The sequence below is a fragment of the Suncus etruscus genome, chromosome 16 (genome assembly GCF_024139225.1).
Source record: "Suncus etruscus isolate mSunEtr1 chromosome 16, mSunEtr1.pri.cur, whole genome shotgun sequence".
In the NCBI taxonomy this organism is placed as follows: Eukaryota; Metazoa; Chordata; class Mammalia; order Eulipotyphla; family Soricidae; genus Suncus; species Suncus etruscus.
Genome location: NC_064863.1, coordinates 85,336,116 through 85,361,362, shown reverse-complemented (window position 1 = coordinate 85,361,362; position 25,247 = coordinate 85,336,116). Strand labels below are relative to the sequence as shown.

Here is a 25,247-nt window from a genome sequence, read left to right as displayed (position 1 = left end):
TTTCCCCCTAAAAAAAAACCACTTTAAAAGACATATGAGGGGACCTGAGCGATAGCACAGCAGTAGGGCATTTGCCTTGTATGAAGCCAACACAGGACTTACCTGGGTTCAATTCCCGGCATCCCATATAGTCCCTCAAGCCTACTAGGAATGACTTCTGAGTGTACAGCCAGGAGTAACCGCTGAGCGCCACCAGGTATGGCACCAAACCAAAAACAAACAAAAGACATATCATTTCTTTTTTTATTCTTTTGGCCAACTAAACAGCGCTCGGGGTTACTCCTGGGTTGTGTTCAGAAATCACTCCAGGCAGGGTAAGGGTACCATATGGGATTCTGTATCAGCCATGTACCAGGCAAAGGCCCTCCCTACCTGTTGTACTAGCCAAGACTAATCATTTTTCTTCTTTTTTGTTTTTGGGCCACAACTGGCGACGCTCAGGGGTTACTCCTAGCTTTGCACGCAGACATCACTGCTGGCTCAGTGGACCATATGGAATGTTAGGGATTGGACCCGGGTCCATCCTGGGTTGGCTGAGTGCAAGGCAAATGCCCTACTACTGTGCTAACACTCTGGCTCCCAAGAATGATAATTTCTTTCTTTCTTTCTTTCTTTCTTCTTTTTTTTTTAACAAAAGATATATTAATTTAATTTTCTTTTTTTTTATTTTAATTTTCCAGAAGATGTTCTCAACTTTTTTTTTCAATTGGTGGGGCAGTTTAACTTAAAGTTATCTGAAAATTTTGAGCAAAAAAAATTTTTTATAAATATCTTTAAGCATCATGATTGCAAGCATGTTTATAGTTGGGTTTTAATTATATACCCTTCACCAGTACACCATTCTCACCACCAATGCCCTCCATTTCCCTTCTCCCTCATCCCTTGCCTATATACAAGACAGGCATTCTATTTCTCTCATTCACTACCATTGTCATGGTAGTTGTCAGTGGAGTTATTTCTCTACCTGAACTTACCACTTTTTGTGGTAAGCTTTATATAACTGGGCAGACGTTCCAGCCCTCATCTCATCTTTATGCGTTATTACAAGAATCCAAGATCGATCATTTCTGTCTCTACTCACTTTTCTTGTGCTCGGGGGTTTTGTACTAGTGAAGAACTGACTCTATTTATCCCAGTTTTGTCTGTAGCACCTGCTAACTCACCACTGAGGAGACAGTATCTGAGGAGCCCTACCCACACTGCAAAGGGCTCAGATTACTGAGAACAGGACTTCAGCCCTTCTCTGCAATGCTCACTGAGATAGGACTTTACATAACTCTTGAGTTGGAGTACCAGCCTGTCCTGCTTGAGTCCCAGGGCCCCCAACTGCCCACATGAACACACACCACTGGATGAAGAAGCAGAGAAGGCAATAATGTGGGAATCCACAGCCCAGAAGCATGGGGCTCAGAGCAGGGGCCAGCAAACTGCAATGCAGCCTCTGGCCAGAACACAGGGCCTCCACAGACTTACCTTCTTGGAGGCCTGGAACCAGTTTGTAAACAATGTCTTGCATGGTTCTGTCATGACTGCAAGAGAACAAAAAATAGTGACTTGTGCAAGAGAACAAAAAATAAATCTGGATATATCACACTACAATTCTAAAACAACTTGCATTTCATAACATCAATTCCACAATCACAGATTTGATGTTCTGATTAAATTCTTTTGGTGTGCACTAAAAAAACGTTACGTTTGTACTGTCTAAAGCAGCACAAGATGTAAATGCATCATTTAGTTGAAGCTTAAGCTGCTTGTCACCTTCCAGTAGCAGAGACCCAGGCAAGAAGGTGGCATAGCTGCCCTGCAGGTAGCCTTCCTTCTGTGTCACTCTCCACAGCCAGTATGCCACCAGGCTGAAAGCCCCCTATCTCTATTTTTGGGGAGCCCCCAGCACATGGCTTTTCTGAAGTCACAGGTCTCAGAACCATGGCGATTCTCATCACAGCTATTATCATATCCTATTATATCATAGCCATAAGTTACAATTAGGGCTTTTCTTTGTGAAGTAGAGGAATCTTAAAATTTTTAGATTTTTCAAATCAGTTTTACATTTCAAAAATTACTTTCTGAAAAGGAAACATACTCATGTTTGTGCAAATGGTTATCTATATAACTAACAGTTCATAAAATCCACAGACACTCAGGACAGTCAGCCATAGGCTTAGTCCAGGGCATACAGCAGTCACTCAGAGAAGACTGCATTCAATAGAGACCATCATCTTCTCCAGGTCTTCAGAGATTACTCTTGACAGTCATCTGACAGATCTATGTAGGGACCCTCAACTTCTCTGAGACACACTTCACACTGATGAAGATGACTGGTACCATTCACACTCACACAGAAAGTGACACTCACCTGCGGATCTTTTTGCTATTTCCTCCCTTACCCCTGGGGCCTTTTGTGAATTCATGTAATCTAAAAGAAGGAGGCTACAGAGTACACAAAGTTGAACGTCAGCTTCTCACCTGCCTAACCAAGGACTCAGGGCCAAAAGTGATGGGGAGACTCTGGGCAGGTCAGGATAGGTAACGAGGCATGCACCTTTCTCATCATTCTTATTAGAGGCACATTGTCCTAGAGCTGTGACATTTCAACTCCTTGCTATAGGCTGACATCTTCTTTCTTTTTTTTTTTTTTTCTTTTTTTGGTTTTTGGGACATACCCGGTGACGCTCAGGGGTTACTCCTGGCTATGCACTCAGAAATCGCTCCTGGCTTGGGAGACCATATGGGACGCCGGGGATCGAACTGCAGTCTGTCCTAGGTTAGTGCTTGCAAGGCTAACTTACTGCTAGCACCACCTCTCTGGCCCCAGGCTGACATCTTACCACTTTATTATTTCCTTTACTCAAAGGCCTCAGCTTTGACTGTGTAGAGCTGCCTCACCTCTAACACCTGACCACTGCCTGGAAAGCAGAAACCTTCCCTAGATCTGGGCAGAGAGTTAGTATGGAAGATGGCAGAAATAGGTCCAGAGCCAACCCCAAGAATGGGGGATGGAGTCAGAGCAACAGTACAGAGGTTATGGCACTTGCTTTGCTCATGGCCAAGTTCGATTCCCGGCACTCCAGCTGGTCCCCCAACTCTGCCAACAGTGATGCCTGAGCACAGATCAGGAGTAAGCCCTGAGCACAATTTATGTGGCCCCAAAACTTTTTGCCTGTGTGCCTGGTTATATGTGCCAATGCGTGCTTGTGTTCCTGGTTATATGTACCTGTGATCTCGGTTACATGCCTGGTTTTGCGCCCAGTTACATGTACCAATGTCCCTGGGTTATGTGTGTCTGTGTACTGTTACATGTCTGATTATGTGTGCCTATGCACCTGATTCTGCACCATCTGCGCCATCTTCTGTCTTTCCCATACTGATACCTCCCTCAGTAAAGACACTGAACACAAGGGGCACACACTAAGACTTAACAGGCCCAGTCTCCTAAGGTCAAGGAGCTCAGTCTTCTGAAACCCAAGGAAATAGTGTTCTGAACTTAAGGTAGTAGCTTCAGGAAGGGCAAATGAAAGGTGTGCATGGGGTCAAGCAGGTGTAAAGCCCACCAGTCACAAGAGCATACACAACCAGTTTAGTGTTAAATGAGTAAATCTGCTGGGCCCGGAAGATGTCAAGTGACATCTGCATCACATACTGCTCTGTTGTGTGGTGCTTACCCAATGTACTGCAGCGGGTGGCTCTGGTGGATGACGATCCGGCAGGTGGGACACGTGTTGTTCTCTTCCAGGTACTTGACCAGACAACTTCGACAGACTGTTCAAGAGCACAAACTAAAGTCAGTTCAGAGTCACGATGGTTCGCTGTGCCTACCAGCACCAAAAGCCCCAGATCATCAGGCAAGGCTGACAAGAATGTCAACTTTGCAGTTGACAAGGTACTTAAAGAAGACTCAATTCCAGCTTCTGCACCAGCTAAGAATCCTCTTAATTAGCTGAGAAGAACCAACCGATATCTCTTTAAGGTTAAGGAGGGGCCAGAGCAAATAGCTCAACAGTCTGGAGCACAGGCTCTGCATACAAAAGGTATGTGCTCAGAGGTTACTCCTGACTCTGCTCAGAAATCTCTCCTGGTAGGCTTTGCAGGGATTGAACCTGGGTCGGCCGTGTGCACTACCCGCTGTGCAATCGCTCTGGCCCACAAAAATAGTTTTTTCTAATCTATCTTCCAGATCTTTTACCTGCCCCCATGTTCTCTGCTTTCCTATAAAAAGTCATACCTTATTTTTATATATATTAAAAAACAAAACAAGCAACAACAAAAAACCAAAGTATAAACAAGAGCACAGCAGGAAATCATCCCAAAATTCTGCACATACAGGTATGTAGACACTCGGTGACTGTGGTGGCATCGATGAGATAACCGCTGCAGAGGCGGCAGGTGATGTGGGCATTTATGTCCCAGAGTTTGATCTTTCTGGTCAACATCTTTGGCTTCTGCAAGAGAGTATGTACACCAGTTAATATTTGAGACAGCCTTGTATGCTCCACTCAAGCCTCGCAGTGGTCCTCAAACTATGGCCCGCGGGCCACGTATTGTATTTGTAACTGTTTTGTTTCTTCATTGCAAAATAAGATGTATGCAGTGTGCATAAGAATTCATTCCTAAGTTTTGTTTTTACTAGAGTCAGACCCTCCAATGGTCTGAAGGACAGTGAACTGGCCCTCTGTTTAAAAAGTTTGAGGACCCCTGCTCCAGAGCAATGTGATCAAGGTGCATCCTTCCAGCTTAACTCAGGAGAAAAGGACAAAAATTGGTTCCTACCCTGCTAGTTCAAGGTTGAGCCCTACTGATTAAACACATAGTGGAGACCATCACTATCACTTGTGTGTGTGTGTGTGTGTGTGTGTGTGTGTGTGTGTGTGCGTGCACGTGCATCATGCAAAGATTTCTCACGAACATGCTGCCATCTCCCTTAATGATCTGTGGCTCTGGTAATTACCCCCAACTTCCGCCTCTGATGCTAAAAGGGCCATGGTAGCTAGTGTGGGAAGAGTTGAAGGTGAAGGAGGTCTCTGCTGAGTGAAGAGCAGGCAGATCTGAGCCAGGGGAGGAGGCATTATCTAAAATGAGTAGGAAGCTGAAGTAGAGCTGACAGCTCCTTCAGAAAGCTGTGAGAGAACATCTGCTGGTGAGGACTGTTTCCACTCCAGGCTTCTCACCTCTGAGGATAGCACAGGGCAAGACTGCTACCCAAACAAATCTCCTGTGGAAGCACCAACAGGGAACACACATGTAGCTCCTTGAACAAATAAAACTCAACCTCAGGACACCAGGACGTGAGCCCACTTAAGGTGTGGGACTGATACCAGGCACACAAGGCAAAGTGACAACCAGGCCTGAAGGGATCTGGGAGTTAAACAGAAAGGCTACCAGTAAGTACCACCCAATAACCACGAACTTCTCAGACCTACTGACTTATCTAGCACCTGGACAAAGGTGAAAGATATATGTGGACAAGAGCTCACAATTGCCACTTAAAACATCAGAAAAGCAGCACAAAGCTGCTTAGAAAGCTGTAGTGTCTCTGGGCCCAACCTTTCTTTCTGCCTTATAGAGGAAAAACTACTCAGTCTTGCCCAGTGCAGATCTCCCATCTTTAGCAGACCCAGCACCCAGAACCAGGAAACAAGAGCGAGCTGAGCTGTTTTTTGTTCACCAATAGCTCTGTGTCACTGCTGCCACCAGATCACAAGACATGGAATAGCACAGTATTGTCAAAGTCAAAGTGTGTCCTTGATTTTGTAAGATTGGAGTTGCTCACACCATCTTCCCTCCTGTATTCACATCTTCATATATGATCTGCTGTGATATGGAGCCCTCAAACTTCCCTGTATAACACAAAAGCTTCATGCCATCACAGCGAGGGCCCTACATGGGGAGTGAGGAAGGCTTGAATCAGAGACTGGGAGATGTCTGGGGTTTGTTTGTTTTTAGGCCACACCTGGTAATGCTCAGGCTCTGCTTTCAGGAATCACGAAGCAGAGAGGCCATGAAGCAAAAAGCAAACTGACTCCGATGACTCCTGACTGCCTGGTGTATTATTTTTCTGTCCCTACCCCGCTTCATCAGGCCTGTCTGCCTATGACACCTGAACCTCAAATGCCACTATAACCAGAGGAAAAAGGAACTACGAGGTTGCTGCCATTGCAAACTCGGGCAGTAAGAACATCAAGATAAGCCATGAGGGTCAGCAAGTGAGACAGGCAGTGTTCAAACAGCAGATGGCAAAGGAGCCCTCCAGTGTCTACTGACAGAGGTAAGGGACTCCAGTGAAATGTGGGCAATGAACATGGGAGGGACACCTACCTACCACCCAAGTTCAGGAAACTTCCTATAGACAGGATCAATCTCAATGCACCAGTTCAGAAAGGTGAGAGGAGATGAAGGGACAGGTCCAAGTGCAGGGTCCTTTGTCCATTGACAACCCACACTCAGGGCCAGAACTATATCATCTCTCTGCCTAGACAGCAAATACTACCACTGGGCCCATATTGAATCACCTTCCTCTCATCAGCTACCTGAGGTGAGACATTCGCCACACTGTCATTAATATGGCACAGTCCACCCGCCAAGGACCACTGGCCAAAAAACCATCTGCAATAGGGAAAACTGCAAAAACCTTGAGACTCAGTTTCTCCAAAAACTGTGCTTGTTAGTAGTACTATGACCCGTCTCACATCAGGGATCCACACAGGGATTGATAGTCACACCAGGACAGTGGAAAACACAGGACAGAACAACTGGCACAAGATCTTACTGATGTACAGGGGCTTTGGATGATCAACCCTCATATGTAGCAGCAGGATCTACATAGCCAAAGCATGTAGGTCTCACTGACTCCTCCAGGTATCCAGAGAACACATGGGCTTCACCCCTCCAGATGTTGGGGAACACTTGGGTCTCACCTCCTCTAGATGTCTGTTGCTCCCTGCTTGCATCAGTGTCAGGCCTCTGTCCAAACCTTACGGCTCCTTCTCAGCTGGTGCTCTCTGCTGTGCACATCTGTGCGTTCCTTTTGTCCCAGGCTCTTTGTCCATTTTCTAGCACAGAAATGGCACTTGTTACTCCTTTATGTCCTGGCTGCTACTGCGTGGCCTGTGATGAGGTTATGCCCACACGTACATTCCAGAACAGCAAAACAGCCACAGCAGAACAGCTAATCAGAGGGGTCAGAACGATAGCACAGTGGATAGGGCATTTGCCTTATACAAGGCTGACCTGGGTTTTCTTTCTTTTTTTTTTTTTTGGTCACACCCGGCAGAGCTCCAGGGTTACTCCTGGCTCTATGCTCAGACATCGCTCCTGGCAGGCTTGGGGGACCATATGGGATGCCGGGATTCAAACCAATGACCTTCTGCATGAAAGGCAAACGCCCTACCTCCATGCTATCTCTCTGGCCCCTGAGCTGGGTTTTCAATCCCTGGCATCCCATATGGTCCCCTGAGCCTGCCAGGAATAACCCCTGAGCACCACTGGGTGTGGCCCCAAAACAAAAAACAAAATACAAGGACAATTAGAAACAAAACCAGTAGGAGGCTTAGAGATGACCACACCCTAATCTGCTCCAGAGAGGTCCAAAATGAAAATTTTTGTGTGAAATAGAAGCTCTCAAGCAGTGCTTAGGGGATCATGGGGCCCCACTAGCAATTCCTGAATAACCAGGATGGCAGTTCAATGCAAGGTCCTGAGGATGGGGTCCACATGGGCTTTAGTGCTGGGGATAACTAGATCTCAACGGTGTAGGCGTAGGCTCCTGGCCCACACTCAGTGGTGCTCAGGATATCAGGTGGTACTGGAAATGGAACCCAGACTGGGTGCGTGGTAGGCCTGCTCCCTAACCACTGTACCTCCCAGTCCTAGGGACTGTATTTTGTTTTAATTAAAAAATTGGAAGGCTGGGGCCGGTGAGGTGGCGCTAGAGGTAAGGTGTCTGCCTTGCAAGCGCTAGCCAAGGAAGGACCGCGGTTTGATCCCCTGGCGTTCCATATGGTCCCCCCAAGCCAGGGGCAATGTCTGAGTGCTTAGCCAGGAGTAACCCCTGAGCATAAAATGGGTGTGGCCCGAAAAAAATAAAATTAGAAGGCTGGGGCCAGAGAGATAGCATGGAGATAAGGCATTTGCCTTTCATGCAGAAGGATGGTGGTTCGAACCCCGGCATCCCATGTGGTCCCCTGTGCCTGCCAGGGGTGATTTCTGAACACAGAGCCAGGAGTAACCCTTGAGCGCTGCCGGGGATGACCCCCCCCCACCAAAAAAAAAAAAAAAAAGAAATTGGAAGGCTGGGGCCGGAGAGATAGCATGGAAGTAAGGCATTTGCCTGGCATACAGAAGGACGGTGGTTCAAATCCGGGCATCCCATATGGTCCCCTGAGCCTGCCAGGGGCGATTTCTGAGTGTAGAGCCAGGAGTAACCCCTGAGTGCTGCCGGGTGTGACCCCCCAAAAAAACAAACAAAAAAAAAATGGGAAGACTGGAGTGATAGCTCTGTGGTAGGGCCTTGCATGTGGCAGACTCGAGACCAACCCTGGTTTGATCCCCAGCACTCCCTATGCAGTGAAGGCTAACCTTGAGCCCGAGTGCCCAAACTGCTGCACAATGCCCGGTCCTCTCAATGGCCAGTCCGGCCCTGTGGCCAGGTGAGCTGCAAAGCAGACACCAGCACACGCACCTCCCTCCGTGCCACATACCTTAATTGCAGACCTTCCCGTGCGCCAGCTACAAGGCCTTCACGTGCCACAGCTGGCATGTGTGCCATAGGTTCGCCATTGAGGCCCTATGGTCTCCTGAGCCTGGCAGGAGCAATTTCTGAGTACAGAGCCAGGAAGGAGTAAACCCTGAGCTCTGCTGGGTGTGGCCCAAAAACAAAAGCATAAAAAAAAAAAGAGGTGGGCCACATATAGCTCAGATTTATTCCTGGCACTCACAAATTACTCCCAATGGTGCTTTGAGGATAGATAGGATTTCAGGGATCACTCCTAGGGTAGTCTATCCTCTGAACAGCTAATCTGACCATCCAGGGTAACATTTTGTTTTGTTTTGTTTTTGGGCCACACCTGGTGACGCTCAGGGGTTACTCCTGGCTATGAGCTCAGAAATCACTCCTGGCTTGGGGGACCATATGGGACTCGAGGGGATTGAACCGCGGTATGTCCTTGGCTAGCGCTGGCAAGGCAGACACCTTACCTCTAGCACCACCATGCCGGCCCCAAGGGTAACTTTTTTTTTTTTTTCTTTTTTGGTTTTTGGGCCACACCCAGCGGTGCTCAGGGGTTACTCCTGGCTGTCTGCTCAGAAATAGCTCCTGGCAGGCACGGGGGACCCTATGGGACACCGGGATTCGAACCAACCACCTTGGGTCCTGGATCGGCTGCTTGCAAGGCAAACGTCACTGTGCTATCTCTCCGGGCCCAAGGGTAACATTTTTAAAGGCATCAAAGGAACTGAGGAATTAGATCAAAAAGCTGGAGCACAGGTTCTGCATGTAGAGCCCTTAGTTCAATCCCCAGAACCACATGGTCACCATGGTCTATCATGCTTTGCTATGTGGTCCCAAAAATAAGTGAATAAATTAATAGTAAATTTTTTTGTTTGTTTGTTTTTTTGGGTCACACCCAGTGGCACTTAGGTTACTCCTCCTGGCTCTGCGTTCAGAAATTGATCCTGGCAGGTTCGGGAGACCATATGGGATGCCAGGAATCGAACCACATGTCAGCTACATGTAAGGCAAATACACTATTGCTATGCTATTGCTCTGGCCCCAATAGTAAATTAAAAAAAAAAAGTGGGGGTTAACGTGACAGTACAGAGGGCAGGGGACTTACCTTGGACCTGATGACCAGGTTTCAATACCCAGAACCACTTCATGTTCCCTGAGCACTGACAGGAGTAAACCCTGAATACTATACTAAATGTGGCCCCAAAACAATAATAATAATAATAATAATAATAATAATAATAATAGGGCCAGAGATGTAGGGCATTTGCCTTGTATGCAAAAGAATGGTGGTTCGAATCCCGGCATCCCATATGATCCCCCAGACTGCTGGGAGCGATTTCTGAGCATAGAGCCAGGCGTAACCCTTGAGCGCTGCTGGGTGTAATCCAAAAACAAACAAACAAAAAATAACAAAAAACAATACTAATAAAAAGGGAAAGCAGGGGCCAGAGTGGTAGCACAGTGATAGGGCGTTTGCCTTGTATGTGGCTGACCCAGGATGTACGCGTGTTTGGTTCCCGGCATCCCATATGGTCCCCCGAGCCAGGAGCGATTTCTGAGCACAGAGCCAGGAGTAACCTGAGGAGCTGCCAGGTTTGGCCAAAAAATCCCAGAAAAATAAAAATAAAAATAAACTCCTTGTTAGGAGAGCAGGGCCAAAGAGATAGCACAGCAGCAGGATGTTTGCCTTAAAAGCAGCTGATTCGAACAGACTGTGATTCGAATCCTACATCCCACATGGTCCTGTGCCTGATAGGAGTGACTTTTGAGAGGAGAGTCAGGAGTGCCCCTGAGCGCCACTGGGTCTGACCCCTCCCAAAAAAAGGGGGGAAAGCAAAGGAACTGAATACTTCCATGGCTACAATAGACATGTACATAAATAAATCAAGAGATTTCATTCACTGACATGTACTCAAAGAAGACAAAAAAACAAAAAAAACAAATTCAGTTTGCATTTACCTGTACATGGCAGCCTGGAATTGCCTGCTACATTTTGATGCCTGTAGAAACAAACAAAGCCAGAGTTACCCACCCAGCATCTCAACCTGATTGGCAGCAGTGGCCTCATTGTTGGGTCTGCAATTAGTAACCAGGTCTATTCCATTGCTTTCGAAACAAGCTAAGGAAAATGGATATGTAGGCTGGAGAGCTAGTCAATGTGTTAAGCTAGTTGATGCTTTGCATACTGGGAACTGGAGTAATGACACAGCGGGTAGGGTATTTGTATTGCACATGGCTGACCTGGGTTCTATCCCTGTCATCCCTGAGCACCATTGTGTGTGCCCCCCCCCAAAAAAAACCCAAAAGAGTGGCCCCCAAGTACAAGCCAGAAATAGCCCCTCCACATGAGTCCCCAAATATCAGATCCTTAAGCAAAATGCCATATAAACCATAGGCCTAGACACATGCTTGGAGTCACTGAGGTCCAGGAGTGTGTACAGGGGGAATGAGGAAAGATGATAACTTTGAAGTTTCAGATGTCAGGGTGACAATCTATGCAAGGGTCTGGTGAGGGATGGGCTTGGGGGTTCCCTGAGAAAGGTCGGGTATCAAAAAAGAGAAAACCAGATATAAAAGTTACAGTTATTGTGATCATACATTTTCCCATCAGGATAGTCTACAGATATCACATGGGCACCTCTCCTGGTCACTTATTCAGCAAACATACCAGTGGCCCCACATGGGCTGCAAGTACTTGTTATAGCCAATTATAGCTAAGATAAGGACATGATGTGCTGAGGGGAGATAGAGGAACACACATAGGAAGAGTATTCATGCTGGGTCCAGAAGGCAAGGCTCAGGATTGGTCCAGCTAAGGAGCATGAGCCAAGGTAAGTCAGGATAGCCCAGGGTGAGCACAGGTGAGGTTCAGGGTGACCACAAGTGAGATTCAGAATGACCATAGGTCAGGGTACGTAAGCCCAGGTGAGGAGGGTGAGCAAAGGGCAGAGTAGTGGGGTGGTGAGGGCAATGGTGAGTTGAGGTGATGTCACTATGAACTCCTCTGACTCGAGGACTTCAGGAGTGCTCAGAGACTGATGATAGCATCAAGGGACTGTATCCTAGACCCATCCTACCCCTAGGAGGACAATCATCAGCTGTGAAGGAACCTCCATGTGATCCCTGCATGCAGTTCTGCCTGCTCCCTCCCCAGTTCCAGGCCAGGGAGGCTCCTGTGCAGACAGGCTCAAGAGGCCCTCATATACTCCTCCCAAGGCTGGGACATTCAGCCAAACTCATGCCTCATTAGGCCCCCAAAATGCTGGGGGTTTAACAACAGTGACATCAAAGAACTGGGAATTACCATGCCAGGCTGTGCTTGGCCAAGCAGGTTGAGCACCACAACATGGTCAGTCACTGGAAGAAAAAACATAAATGTGAGCCGGGGATATAGGGGTTTACGGGGAGATAGGGGTTTACTTAGATTGAGTCCTTAGCTCTGCATATGGATCCCCAGGCAGTGACAGAAATGGCCCAGCAACAACACAAAAGAGAAAAAAATTGGTAGAGATTTTAATTTTACTAAAGAAACTAACAATTGGGCCCAGAGAGATAGCACAGCGGCGTTTGCCTTGCAAGCAGCCGATCCAGGACCAAAGGTGGTTGGTTCAAATCCCGGTGTCCCATAAGGTCCCCCGTGCCTGCCAGGAGCTATTTCTGAGCAGACAGCCAGGAGTTACCCCTGAGCACCGCCGGGTATGGCCCAAAAACCAAAAGAAAAAGAAAAAAGAAACTAACAATTGTTCAGTAACATTCATATGTTCTAGAACAGGGGTCCTCAAACTTTTTCAACAGGGGGCCAGTTCACTGTCCCTCAGACCATTGGAGGGTCTGGCTATAGTAAAAACAAAACTTATGAACGAATTCTTATGCACTCTGCATATATCTTATTTTGCAATGAAGAAACAAAACAGATACAAATACAATATGTGGCCCGCGGGCCATAGTTTGAGGACCACTGTTCTAGAAGAGCTGGAGACAGTAGATACGGACCAGTTCCATCCTTTATGCATCATGGGGTGTGGCTAATCATCTAAGCACACACCCTATTTTAACACACAGAGCACACACCCTGCTTTCCCTAATCCCCTATACCCTATCTTCCCTAAACACAGAAGCACACACCCTATTTTAATCCCCTCTCAAATCCTACCAGATTGGCTGACACAGAGTTCAATACCCTATTCTCCCTTAATATAAATATATCCTTTTCCTATCTAAAATAAGAGTGACCTACTCTCCAAAGTGCCTGGGATCTGATCTCACCAGTGACTCCTACATCTAGGGATCTAACCTCACCAGTGCCATTTACAGTTCTGGATCCCCCCACCCATAGCATGCTGGGGTGGCTTGGATAATCCCCAGCTCTATAGGGCCCTCGAGATTGCATCCTCAGGCCTCCAGGTGGCCAGGAATTGTTGGAAGCCTCCACCCCCACCATACACAGACACAGAGACAAACACAAACCCTTCCTCTCTAAGCAAACCACGGGCAAAAGCAAGTCTCCTTGACCTCATGGAAGCTGTCTATAAAGGGACACAAGCAACTGTCTGCCTGACAGTTCCCAGAAGCTGGATTTCAAAGGTTGGGAGGCAGGAGAAAGGCAGGCCATGAGCCGAGAACAGTGCACTGAGAACACAGCCAGAGAAGACTGGGAACTGCTTTAGACTGCAGTTCTAGGACAGTTGGACTGGAGCTGATTATGGGCCAGGCCACCAAACACTGGAAGCAAGCATTGGCACAGCAAAAGGTGTGGCTCACAGAACTGCCAAGTCACCACTGTGACTTGTATAGAAACTACTATAACAAGAAAGTGTATTTTTCAAAACCAAACAACTAGAAAAAAACACAGCTAGTGTTAAAAAGGGGGAAGATATCCAGGTTGAAGATCAAATGCAAAAGACAAACTTCAGCCCTCCAGAGACCCAGGAAGGACAGACACTGTCTACCAGGGCTGAGGAAATTGATGGAAAAGAACAAGAAGAGGCCACCCGGGAAATGGCTCGTTGTTTAGTAACAAGGGCATCAAGTCACCAAAGGAAGTGCAAAAGCTATACAGCAAGAGAAAATACCCCAACTAAGATTCTCCAGCAGAGCAGGGTCAGAGATCAGTGAGGTGCAGAGGATTAATCTGTTCCTGTCTGGAACTGAAGTGTCTTAGCACTGTAGTCTGAAAAGCTAAGACATTCGCCACCTGGTTCTTCAGGAAGTCTGCCAAGAGCTGCAGCTACCTGGCAGAGCACCAATCTGGTCAGCACTTTTTCTTTTATTTGGGGGGAATCTGTGATCAGGGTTTACTTCTAGGTCTCTGTTCAGGAATCACTCCTGGCAATGCTCAGGAGACCAGATGGGATCCTAGGGATCAAATCCAGGTAGGCTGTCAGAAAGACTAGTGCCAGACCCACCGTACTATCTTATCTCTTCGGCCGATATCACAGCGGCGTTTGCCTCGCAAGCAGCTGATCCAGGACCCAAGGTGGTTGGTTCGAATCCCGGTTTCCCATAGGGTCCCCCGTGCCTGCCAGGAGCTATTTCTGAGCAGACAGCCAGGAGTAACCCCTGAGCACCGCTGGGTGTGACCCAAAAACCAAAAAAAAAACCAAAAAACTACCTTATCTCTTCAGCTCACATAAGCAAATTTTAATGCACTGTTTCCCAAAGTGGACACCAACCCAGCATGAAGGTGAGGGCAGTGGAACAATTTAGGGAGGAAAAGCAGTTGCCTCAAATGGGATCTCCAGCAACACTTCAGAGCCCTCCTTAAAGCGACACAGGTGAAGGACGAGGCGGATAACACTTCAGAGAAAGAAAGAGAACCGCACACATGCCCGCACTGGTCACAGAACTGGCAGATTAAAAATACACTAGGAGGAAGTTTGATGAGGGTCAGAGAATTTTCCCGAAGAGGAGAAAGCCAGAAAGAGGAGAGAAAAGAGCTGACATCAGAGCAGGTGTTCTGGGAAGTTTCCCTGCAGAGCCAGTGTTGGCTCGAATGTGTGGCATCAGCCTTTGCACTTGCGGCAGTCAGTACAAATTACCAAGTATTTCCCCAGCAGGAAAAAGCGCGACCACAAAGGCCTGAGTGCCCAGAGCAGCAACAAGTGTCCACTCAATGCTCAGAAGTGACCTGAAGGAGCCAGGAAGGAGGCACTGCTGCATTCTTCAACTCCTCTCTAGATACCAGAGGAAGCCTGAGAACTCTGTCCCAGACCGTAAACTAAGTGTGGAAGAGGGTCACATCTGCAGAGCGTACATACCCATTCAAAAATGGTGGATTATGCCCCCAACTGGTCTGTGCTCAGAGGAGAGGGAGATATTGTTTCCACCAGAACATCTGAACTTGGCCCTTCGTGGGCAGGAAGGTGAAGCGAGGTCAGACAACCTGAACCCAGAGAGACATGCAGCCCAGTGCGTGTGAACAACACCAAGAAGGGCGAAGACACATAGCTCTGGGTCCAGCATTAAGCTACAGGCAGCCTTGGCAGAGGACAACCAGTATACAGTGGAGAAGATGGTTACACCCCAGATGCTACCCCACAGGGAGCCCAGTGGCCAGAGCAAAAGGACAGAGGTAGGGCACTTACTTGCCTTGCATAGAGTCAACCTCGTCTATCTCCAGCACCACATATGGCACTTGAGCCCTGAGTGCAGAGCCAGGAGTGAGCCCTGAGCATCACCAGGTATGGCCCAAAAATAAACAAGATAAGGAAAAAGAAAAGGGAATCCGTAGCAGAGCTGAAAGACTTAGGCTCTGCCCTGAACGCATTTGAGGGCCCCACTGGGCCTGTGTATTCTGTTAGTCTCCACCGGCCATCTGACCAAGAACATACTACCACCAAGTCTGAACTGTGCGTGCTAGGACTTCTCTGCTGGCTCACACAAGTCGAGGAGCTGCCCTCGAGGTGCCAACCCTGGAGAGGCAGCAGGGGCAGTCTGAATTGGCTGCTTTTCAAACAAGTTAAACCCAAAGGCATTCTGAGAGCTGAGCACTGGTCACTGCCCCTGCCAATACCCAGGGGGGAATGCCCAATGCTACACCGTCGCAGAGTCTACAGCAACAAGAGAAATCAGGCAAGGGTTCAAGTCCCAGAGAACTACAGCCAGATTACTGACTTCAGTCTGCACTAGACCATGGGACTCGGTGCTGGACTGAGTCCCCAAACCATTTAGTAAGAACTGGATATCTAGGGGCCAAACCAATTGCACAATAGGTAGGGTGTTTGCCTTGCACCCAGCCAAGCTGAGTTTGATCCCCGGCACCACATATGGAGTCCTGCCAGGAGTGATCCCTGAACATAGAACAAGGAATAAGCCCGAGCACTGCTACAGGTGGTTAAAAAAAAAAGGAAAAGTGGTTATCTGTTAACCTGGTAGCAATAGAAAACGAATATGGTCCAGGGACTCACCTCTACAGATCTATGCAGGCCCTGGGTTCAATCCCTGGCACATACCCCACCCAGGGCACACGTACGCGCGCACACACATACACACACACACAGTATTTTGTGCCCCAAATTCATGGCTTGAAGTTTTTGGGTCACACCCAGTGGTTTGTGGTGGCTCTATGCTCAGAAGTCACTCCTGGCAGGCTCAGGGGACCATATGGGATGCCGGGATTCAAACCAGGGTCCATCCTGTGTTGGGCACGTGCAAGGCAAACGCCTTACCATAGTGCTATCGCTCTGGCCCCATGACTTGAAGTTTGTTTTTGTTTCGTTTGTTTGCTTTTTTTTGGTGGGGGGGGGGGGTGACTCCTAGCTCAACGCTCAGAAATCGCTCCTGGCAGGCTTGGGGGACCATATGGGATGCCGCGATTCAAACCACTGTCCTTATGCATGCAAGGCAAACGCCCCACCTCCATGCTATATCTCCGGCCCGTGACTTGAAGTTTTTAACCTCCAAATGTCAGGACTCTGGGAAGTGACTGTGTTTCAATTCCTGAGCACAGGAGCCCCAAGGTGGGGCCACACCCTTAGAGTACTTTCCCCACATGTGGTGTCCAGGGAAAAAAGCAGTGAGTGCCAATCAGGACCAAGCAGCAACACCTGAACACAAAACAGGGCCTCCAATAGGGAAGAAGACAGCTGCCACCTGAGCCAGGAACTTTTACTTTTGGTGGTGCTCGGAGAACCATGTGAGATTAAGATTGAACCCTTGTCTGCCACAGCAAAGCAAACACCCTACCCACTGTGTTATTGCTCTAGCCCCTCTTTTTTGCCTGAGAAAAGGGGAGACTCAAAAAAAAAAAACAAACAAAAAAGAGAAAAAGAAAAGGGGGGACATACCCAGTAATGACCAGGGCTTGCTTACTCCTGGCTCTGTACTCAGGGATCATTCTTAGCAGGGTTCATGTTTTCTGGTAGGGATCAAATCCAGGGCCTCAAGGCTTGTGATAGAAAGTAAGACCTTGGGTTTGGGGCCGGGCGGTGGCGCTGGAGGTAAGGTGCCTGCCTTGCCTGCGCTAGCCTTGGACGGACCACGGTTCGATCCCCCCCCCCCCGGCGTCCCATATGGTCCCCCAAGCCAGGAGCAACTTCTGAGTGCATAGCCAGGAGTAACCCCTGAGCGTTACCGGGTGTGGCCCAAAAACCAAAAAAAAAAAAAAAAGACCCTGGGTTTAATCACCAACATGGCAAAAACAAAGAAAAATTATAAACTATCAATTTGGTTTTTATTTTTGTTTTTTTTTTGGGTTTTGGGCCACACCTGGTGACACTCAAGGGTCACTCCTGGCTATGCGCTCAGAAGTCGCTCCTGGCTTGGGGGATCATATGGGATCGAACCGCGGTCCGTCCTAGGCTAGCACTGGAAAGGCAGACACACCTTACCTCTAGCGCCACCCATGCTGGCCCATAAACTATCAATTTGTAAAAACTGAATAGATCCAAACTTGGAGGTTCAATGAATTATGCAGCATTCTGTCTGTACTATTATTGAATATTAAGTGTATATCAAGTAGCTGTCCCTAACCCTCAAATTATTGCAACAGCTAAACAAAATTACATTTAGGGGCTGGAGCGACAGTACAGAGGGCAGGATGCTTGCGTTCCGTGTTCAATCCCCAGCACTCGGGCCGGAGAGATAGCATAAAGGTAAGACACTTGCCTTGCATGCAAAAGGACGATGGTTCGAATCCCGGCATCCCATATGGTTCCCCGAGCCTGCCAGGAGCAATTTCTGAGTGTGGAGCCAGGAGTAACCCCTGTATACTGCCAGGTGTGACCCCCCCAAAAAAAAATTCCCCAGCACTCCATATGGTGCCTAGAGTGATCCCTAAGTACAGAATCAGGAGTAAGTCCTGAGCACAGCCAGGTGTGCCCCCCCCCCATTTTCATTTAACCTCAAACTAAATTCTAAAGATTAACCAAATAGTTAATTCCAAATGAAATAACAAATTCTGCCATCTAACAAGAGTCCATATACACCAAAACATTTGCTTTAATACTCAAATCAAGGGGCCTGAGCAATAACACAGCAATAACACAGTGGGTAGGGCATTTGCCTTGCATGCAGCTGACCTGGGTTCAATCCCTGGCATCCCATATGATCCTTTCAATACCGCCAGGAATAACTCCTGAGCAATGCCAGATGTGGCCTCAAAACAAACAAACAAAAAAACCAAACCAAGCAACACAAGTGAAATAGTTCTCATTATTAACTAGAAAGGTTCAAAAAGAGGAAGGTGGTAGTGGTGGTAGAGAAGCTGCCCTTTTGTGGGGTTCCTGGGTGAATGCTCCAGGAGACCCACGTGACCCTGACAAGTGTGAGCGCATAGGCCCTGGAGGAGAGGCCCCCACACTTCCACAACAAGGTGAATCCCCAAATGTTTCAATGCCCATCTCAAAAACGTCTTTCAACAGTCAATGTGTATTTCTGTTGCAAAAATTTCTGGCTTAAAAAAATTCTTTTTTTTTTTCTGACTAAACAACAATGATGCTCTGTATACCACTAAAACTATGGTTAATGGTGAAAGTTGGGGAGGTGGGGCTGGGCGGTGGCACTGGAGGTAAGGTGCCTGCCTTGCCTGCGCTAGCCTAGGACGGACCGCGGTTCGATCCCCCGGCGTCCCATATGGTCCCCCAAGAAGCCAGGAGCGACTTCTGAGCACATAGCCAGGAGTAACCCCTGAGCGTCACAGGGTGTGGCCCAAAAAACCAAAAAAAAAAAAAGAAAGTTGGGGAGGTGGCCATGGCTCACCACAGATGTTCTGAAATAAGTGGATTCTCAAGGGCATTTCCTGTTTCTTTCCTCATGTCTGTCAAATGACATGTAACAAATCTGTACAAGGGAGGCAGCTGAAGTGTTGCCTCTCATATTTAACAAACACTATGGAATTCTGCAGTTTATAGGTTCAGGCCCTCTATTGGCTGATATCCAGTCAATGACAGACCCTCTGACGGCAGAGATCCCCATCCAGTCTGCACTCTCTGAATATGCCATATCTGTCAGATGTAAGCAGGACAAGAGGTGACAGGATACCATTGCCCGGACTCAACCTTCTCTGCTCTGGCTAGCTCCTTATCTGTCGCTGATTATCTCTCTACCAGGGGTCCTCAAACTTTTTCAACAGGGGGCCAGGTCACTGTCCCTCAGACCATTGGAGGGTCTGACTCTAGTAAAAACAAAACTTAGGGGGCCGGGCGGTGGCGCTGGAGGTAAGGTGCCTGCCTTGCGCGGTTCGATCCCCCGGTATCCCATATGGTCCCCCAAGCCAGGAGCGATTTCTGAGCGCAGAGCCAGGAGTAACCCCTGAGCGTCACAGGGTGTGGCCCCCCCCAAAAAAAAAAAAAAAAAAAAAAAACTTAGGAACGAATTCTTATGCACACTGCATATATCTTATTTTGCAATGAAGAAACAAAACAGATACAAATACAATATGTGGCCTGCGGGCCATAGTTTGAGGACCACTGCAAGCTGTACATGAAGAAAGCATCCAGCCACACCAGGCAGACTTAATGCAAGCAGCACCCAGCTGAGACTACAGCCCCAGTTGACAACCCAAGCCCTGACCCCGACTAGACCACTCGCCGGATGCTGAGTGCCTTGAACCCATCACACAGAAGCCCTAACAGTGTACTGTTATTCAGTACTGAATAAAGTACTGGATTCATAGGTAACCTGTTGGACAGCAATAAATAAATACATTCACCTTGTATGGGCACACCTCTAAAAAATAATCCCCCCAAAAATAAAGATTCTCACCAAATCTAAATGCCAGTTTTACTAGGTATTTTTTTTTAACTTCATAAAGTTAAAAAAGATTAGGTCCTTCAAAAAGTCAAGTGTATGGGGCTAGGGAGGGGTCTCAGTAGTACAGTACTTGCCTCATATGTATGAGACCCTGGTTATGATCCGTGAATACTACTCCCCCATCCCCACATAGTGTACATTTTAAAGAATCAGAAAGTACGACCCCATCTGGACAAATAAAAAGTTTGAAGTTGGACTAACTGGGGCTACTTTTGGTTAAGGCTTAGTTAACTTGAAAGTCTAAAAAGGTTCCCATAAAGAGAGGAAAGGAAAGCTGAGCCCAGTCCTGCAGGACCTGACATTCCCAGAGGTCTCCCGCACCCCTCTCACTTTCAAGCAGGTCACAGGGACCCAGCTAGCCAGAGCACCTTCCCAGTGGCCATCCTCTCAAGCTGGAGCACCTCCTACCCAGAATGGCCAGAAAAGTAGGAAGAAGGTTCCATCTGACTGTGGGGCAGAAACAGAGATGGTCCGTCCTCCAGAGTGAAGACACCCACCCTGACCTAAGGGCTTAGGGTGGAAGGGTAATCCCTACCCCACCCCACCAGAAGCTTTCCTTCTCAGCGGGGAGAACTCTTCCCAGGCCAAAGACTCCCCCACCTGGGCCCAGGCTTCCTTCTAGCTGAGACAGGGCCTTCCTGGGTCACTGGCCAGCACCCCTGTGTGTCTTCCCAGGCCAAAGATTTCCCCACCTGGGCCCAGGCTTCCTTCTAGGTGAGACAGGGCCTTCTGGGTCACTGGCCATCACCCCTGTCTGCCTTCCCAGGCCAAAGATTCCCCAATCTGGGGCCAGGCTTCCTTCTAGCTGAGAAAGGGCCTTCTGGGTCACTGGCCAGCACCCCTGTGTGTCTTCCCAGGCCAAAGATTCCCCCACCTGGGCCCAGGCTTCCTTCTAGCTGAGACAGGGCCTTCCTGGGTCACTGGCCAGCACCCCTGTGTGTCTTCCCAGGCCAAAGATTTCCCCACCTGGGCCCAGGCTTCCTTCTAGGTGAGACAGGGCCTTCTGGGTCACTGGCCATCACCCCTGTCTGCCTTCCCAGGCCAAAGATTCCCCAATCTGGGGCCAGGCTTCCTTCTAGCTGAGAAAGGGCCTTCTGGGTCACTGGCCAGCACCCCTGTGTGTCTTCCCAGGCCAAAGATTCCCCCACCTGGGCCCAGGCTTCCTTCTAGCTGAGACAGGGCCTTCCTGGGTCACTGGCCAGCACCCCTGTCTGTCTTCCCAGGCCAAAGATTTCCCCACCTGGGCCCAGGCTTCCTTCTAGCTGAGAGAGGGCCTTCTGGGTCACTGGCCAGCACCCCTGTGTGTCTTCCCAGGCCAAAGATTCCCCCACCTGGGCCCAGGCTTCCTTCTAGGTGAGACAGGGCCTTCCTGGGTCACTGGCCAGCACCCCTGTCTGTCTTCCCAGGCCAAAGATTTCCCCACCTGGGCCCAGGCTTCCTTCTAGCTGAGAGAGGGCCTTCTGGGTCACTGGCCAGCACCCCTGTGTGTCTTCCCAGGCCAAAGATTCCCCCACCTGGGCCCAGGCTTCCTTCTAGCTGAGAGAGGGCCTTCTGGGTCACTGGCCAGCACCCCTGTGTGTCTTCCCAGGCCAAAGATTCCCCCACCTGGGCCCAGGCTTCCTTCTAGGTGAGACAGGGCCTTCTGGGTCACTGGCCAGCACCCCTGTGTGTCTTCCCAGGCCAAAGATTTCCCCAGGCTTCCTTCTAGCTGAGAGAGGGCCTTCTGGGTCACTGGCCAGCACCCCTGTCTGCCTTCCCAGGCCAAAGATTCCCCCACCTGGAGCCAGGCTTCCTTCTAAGTGAGAGAGGGCCTTCCTGGGTCACTGGCCAGCACCCCAGTCTGTCCAAACTCTGGGCCAGCGGCCTGCATTATCCCCATGTCCAACTCAGGGAGTTAGTTCATCGCAGCTGGGCTCAGAGCAGAGGGGGCAGCCGGAGGGGCAGCAGAGGACAGCTTTGGAGGGCTGGCCCGGGGCTTCCCTAGAGCCCCAAGGGAGGCCCGTCCCTGCCCCGGGTGGCACCTGTAGACGGGCCGCAGGCCGGGTGCCCACCTTCGGGGCCCCGGGGGGTGCTTGGCGCCCGGCCCTGCTTGGGGCCCAGGAGCGCCGGGGCCACTGTCGTCCTGGGGCTGTCACCGCCCGCCTGTCATCACCGGGGGCCCGCGCCTGGGCCTCCTCCGCCCGCCCGGCCCCGGCCCCGGCCCCGTCCCCCAGGAGGCGGCACCAGGCCCGGCCAGGCCCGGCTCCGAGCCCGCGGGGCCGGGGGCGGGCGGCGGCTGACTGACCTGCCGTCTGGGCTGCGGGCGAGCTGGGCGCACGCGGGGGCCGCGCCGGCGGGGGGAGGGGGCGCCGCTCCCTGCGGGTCCCCCCCGGAGCAGGAGGGGGAGAAAGCCCTCGTCCGGAGTTTAAAACAAAGAGGCGGAAATGCCCGAGCCGGGCCGAGTCGGGCCGAGTCGAGCCGAGTCGGGCCGAGTCGAGCCGAGCCGAGTCGAGCCGAGCCGAAGCCGAGCCGAGCCGAGCCGAGCCGAGTCGAGCCGAGCTGAGCCGAAGCTGAGCCGAGCCGAGTCGACCCGAGCCGAGCCGAGCCGAGCCGAGCCGAGCCGAGTCGGGCCGAGTCGGGGCCGCCGCGCTGGGAGCATGCGCGTGGCGGCGCCGTCTCCCACCGCAGCCGCAGCCGCAGCCGCAGCCGTGGGGGCGGGCCCCAGAAGGGGCGGGGCCACGAGCGAGTCCGTGCCGCTCGAGAGCGCTCGGGACGGGCCGAAGTTGGGACTCCTCGCTTCGCGAGGGCGGGGCTGAGGGCGGCCGGAAGTGGGCGTGGCCGCGAGGAGGCTCCGCCCCACGGTCGGAGGCCACGCCCCGCAAGAGGTGCAGAGGAACTCAGACTGGCCTGGTTTGGAGCGACAGAGGGAGGGATCGCACACTGAACCGAAGGAGTTTGCATATGTTAGACGACTCCGTGGGGACAAGCTTTGGGCTGTGCAGTGTCTGCAGCTGGATGAGAATGGTCAAGGGAGCAAGAGGATATCTGTCCTGCCTGCGAGGACAAATTCCAAGTACAAGAGGGCCCAAGAGAAAGTGGGCTCCTTTTTTTCCCCCTGGGACAGGGGGCCCACCCAAGAGTGCTCAGGGTTTTCTTTTGGCCCTGCTGTCAGGGAGCACTCCTCCGACTGGGGTAACCCATCTGGGGTATGGGGCTTTCTTTTCAGGAAACCTTATGGGAATGGAAGCCCTGTCAGCCACAAGCAAGGTAAATGTCTCACCCACTGTATTGTCTTTCCAGCCCAAGGTACTGTCCTCTTTACCTAGCTTAACTCATCTCACAAGTCATTGACAATTAATGGCAGTTAATTAATGACAATTAGTTTATTATATAATAAATTATATATAATTATAAGTAATTATAATTATAATTAATGACAATTAATTTCCCTACTGAAAGTCCACATGGTGGACATTCTGATTCTCCAGGAAACAAACATCCCTTGGTTCTCCCCAAATTCTCATGTCAGAATTGTTATTAACTCATGTCACTTTTGGCTGTTTAACTGCATGTAGAGATGCTGCAGGTTCCCTGGCACTACACCCATGCTCCCAGAAAGTATTTTTAACCACTGGTGCTGGAACAACAGGACTGCTACTTACAAACAACAACAAATCCGATCATAAATCTAGACCTAGGTATCTAAGTATAGGCCTAAATGTAAATCACAAAACTAGAAAAATAGAAAAGGAAAAGCACTTTCTTTGCACACTGCTGACCCAGACTTACTAGATCCACCGCAACAATGTTATCCAGTAGTGTGACCCCCTTTTTTAGGAATGAGTCAAAAACTTATGCTCACACCAAAAGTGTATGCTACACCATAAATGTAGCAGTTTTATTGTCAAAATCTGAAAGCAACCAAGGTCATCTTCAATGGATAAAGAAACTGGTCTTAGGCAATGGAATATTATTCAATGCTAAAAAGAAATAAGCCATCAAGTTATGAAAAAACAGTAACCTAAATGAGGATTCCCCTGAGAGATTCCATCAGAAAAGGCTTTATACTTTTTTTGGGGGGTGGAGGGAGTGTCACACCATGGCGCTCAGTAGTTACTCCTGTCTTTCCGCTCAGAAATCGTTTCTGGCAGGCTGGATAACCATGTGGGATTCCGGGAATCGAACCAGGGCCCATCCTGTGTTGGCTGCGTGCAAAGCAAACACCCTACCGCTGTGCTATCTGTCCCGCCCAAGCCTACACACTTTATGATTTCAGCCAAAAGACCTGAGAAGGGGCCGGAGAGATAGCGTGGAGGTAAGGCGTTTGCCTTTCATGCAGGAGGTCATCGGTTCGAATCCCGGCGCCCCATATGGTCCCCTGTGCCTGCCAGGAGCAATTTCTGAGCCTGGAGCCAGAAATAACCCCTGAGCACTGCCGGGTGTGACCCAAAAACCACAAAAAAAAAAAAAAAAGACCTGAGAAAAACACAAGTGGGAAGACAATGGGGCTGTGGATGTGGATGGACCAATCACCTGGACTCAATCCCCTGCCCTATAAACAAAGCAAATCTCTAAGGACAATTTCCAGGGGCTCAGGGGGAGCAAGTTATGGATAGGTGTTTGGTTTGTTTTGGGGGCCACACCTGATGATATGCAAAGGGAATATTTCCAACTCATTGCTCAGGAGCCAGCTCCTAGCATTGCTTAGGGCAGTGGTCGGCAACCTGCGGCTCGCGAGCCACATGTGGCTCTTTACACTTTTAATTTGGCTCTCCTGTGTGCTGGGCAGCCGCTCCAGGAGTCAGGACTCTGCTCCTAGCCTCTGTCAGTGCATGCCCTGTGTGCAGCCCCCACCCCGGCTCCAAGAGTGTAAGATGATACCCACTATCAACCCTAAACAAAGGTGTTTCCCCAAGGTCATCCTTTCTTTTTTTTTTTTTCTTTTTTTTTTTTTATTCTTCTAAGGTCATCCTTTCTTAAACCTCTTCCTTTGATATGTAAAACTCCACTGACTATTGTTGTGTATGTAAACATTTTATGGAATTATTATGTTACTGATCCTACCCTGATCGGTGATTGTGCCCTACCCTAGGGTGTGACCTGGCATTCTACCCCCACCCTAGGGTGGTACCTGATTTTGCTTCCACCATTGGGTGGTATCTGATCCCACCATTGGGTGGTACCTGATTCTGGGGGATAAAAACAAGGGTCTGTGGAAGGCGAGGGGCTTTTGGCTGGAACTGATGCTGAGGCTTTGGTTTGGATTTCAGTCTTGTCCACAGAATAAAGCTAA

At 49.5% G+C, this 25,247-nt stretch overlaps 1 protein-coding gene across 2 annotated transcripts in view; it reads right to left on the bottom strand.

Moving 5' to 3' along the window:
* The window catches only part of PCGF3 (polycomb group ring finger 3), a 41,295-nt gene extending 18,894 nt beyond the window's left edge, over positions 1–22,401 (bottom strand). The window contains exons 1-6 of one of the 2 annotated variants that reach the window (XM_049789742.1): positions 22,260–22,401; positions 10,685–10,725; positions 6,915–7,104; positions 4,325–4,442; positions 3,666–3,762; positions 1,474–1,529 (exon numbers count right to left, since the gene is read on the bottom strand). In XM_049789742.1, coding sequence (XP_049645699.1) covers positions 1,474–1,529; positions 3,666–3,762; positions 4,325–4,442; positions 6,915–6,947 — 304 coding nt within the window. In that variant the 5' untranslated portion in view covers positions 6,948–7,104; positions 10,685–10,725; positions 22,260–22,401. The remainder of the gene's footprint in view (positions 1–1,473; positions 1,530–3,665; positions 3,763–4,324; positions 4,443–6,914; positions 7,105–10,684; positions 10,726–22,259) is intronic. The other variant, XM_049789743.1, reaches the window with a different exon arrangement.
* Between the last annotated feature and the right edge of the window lie 2,846 nt (positions 22,402–25,247).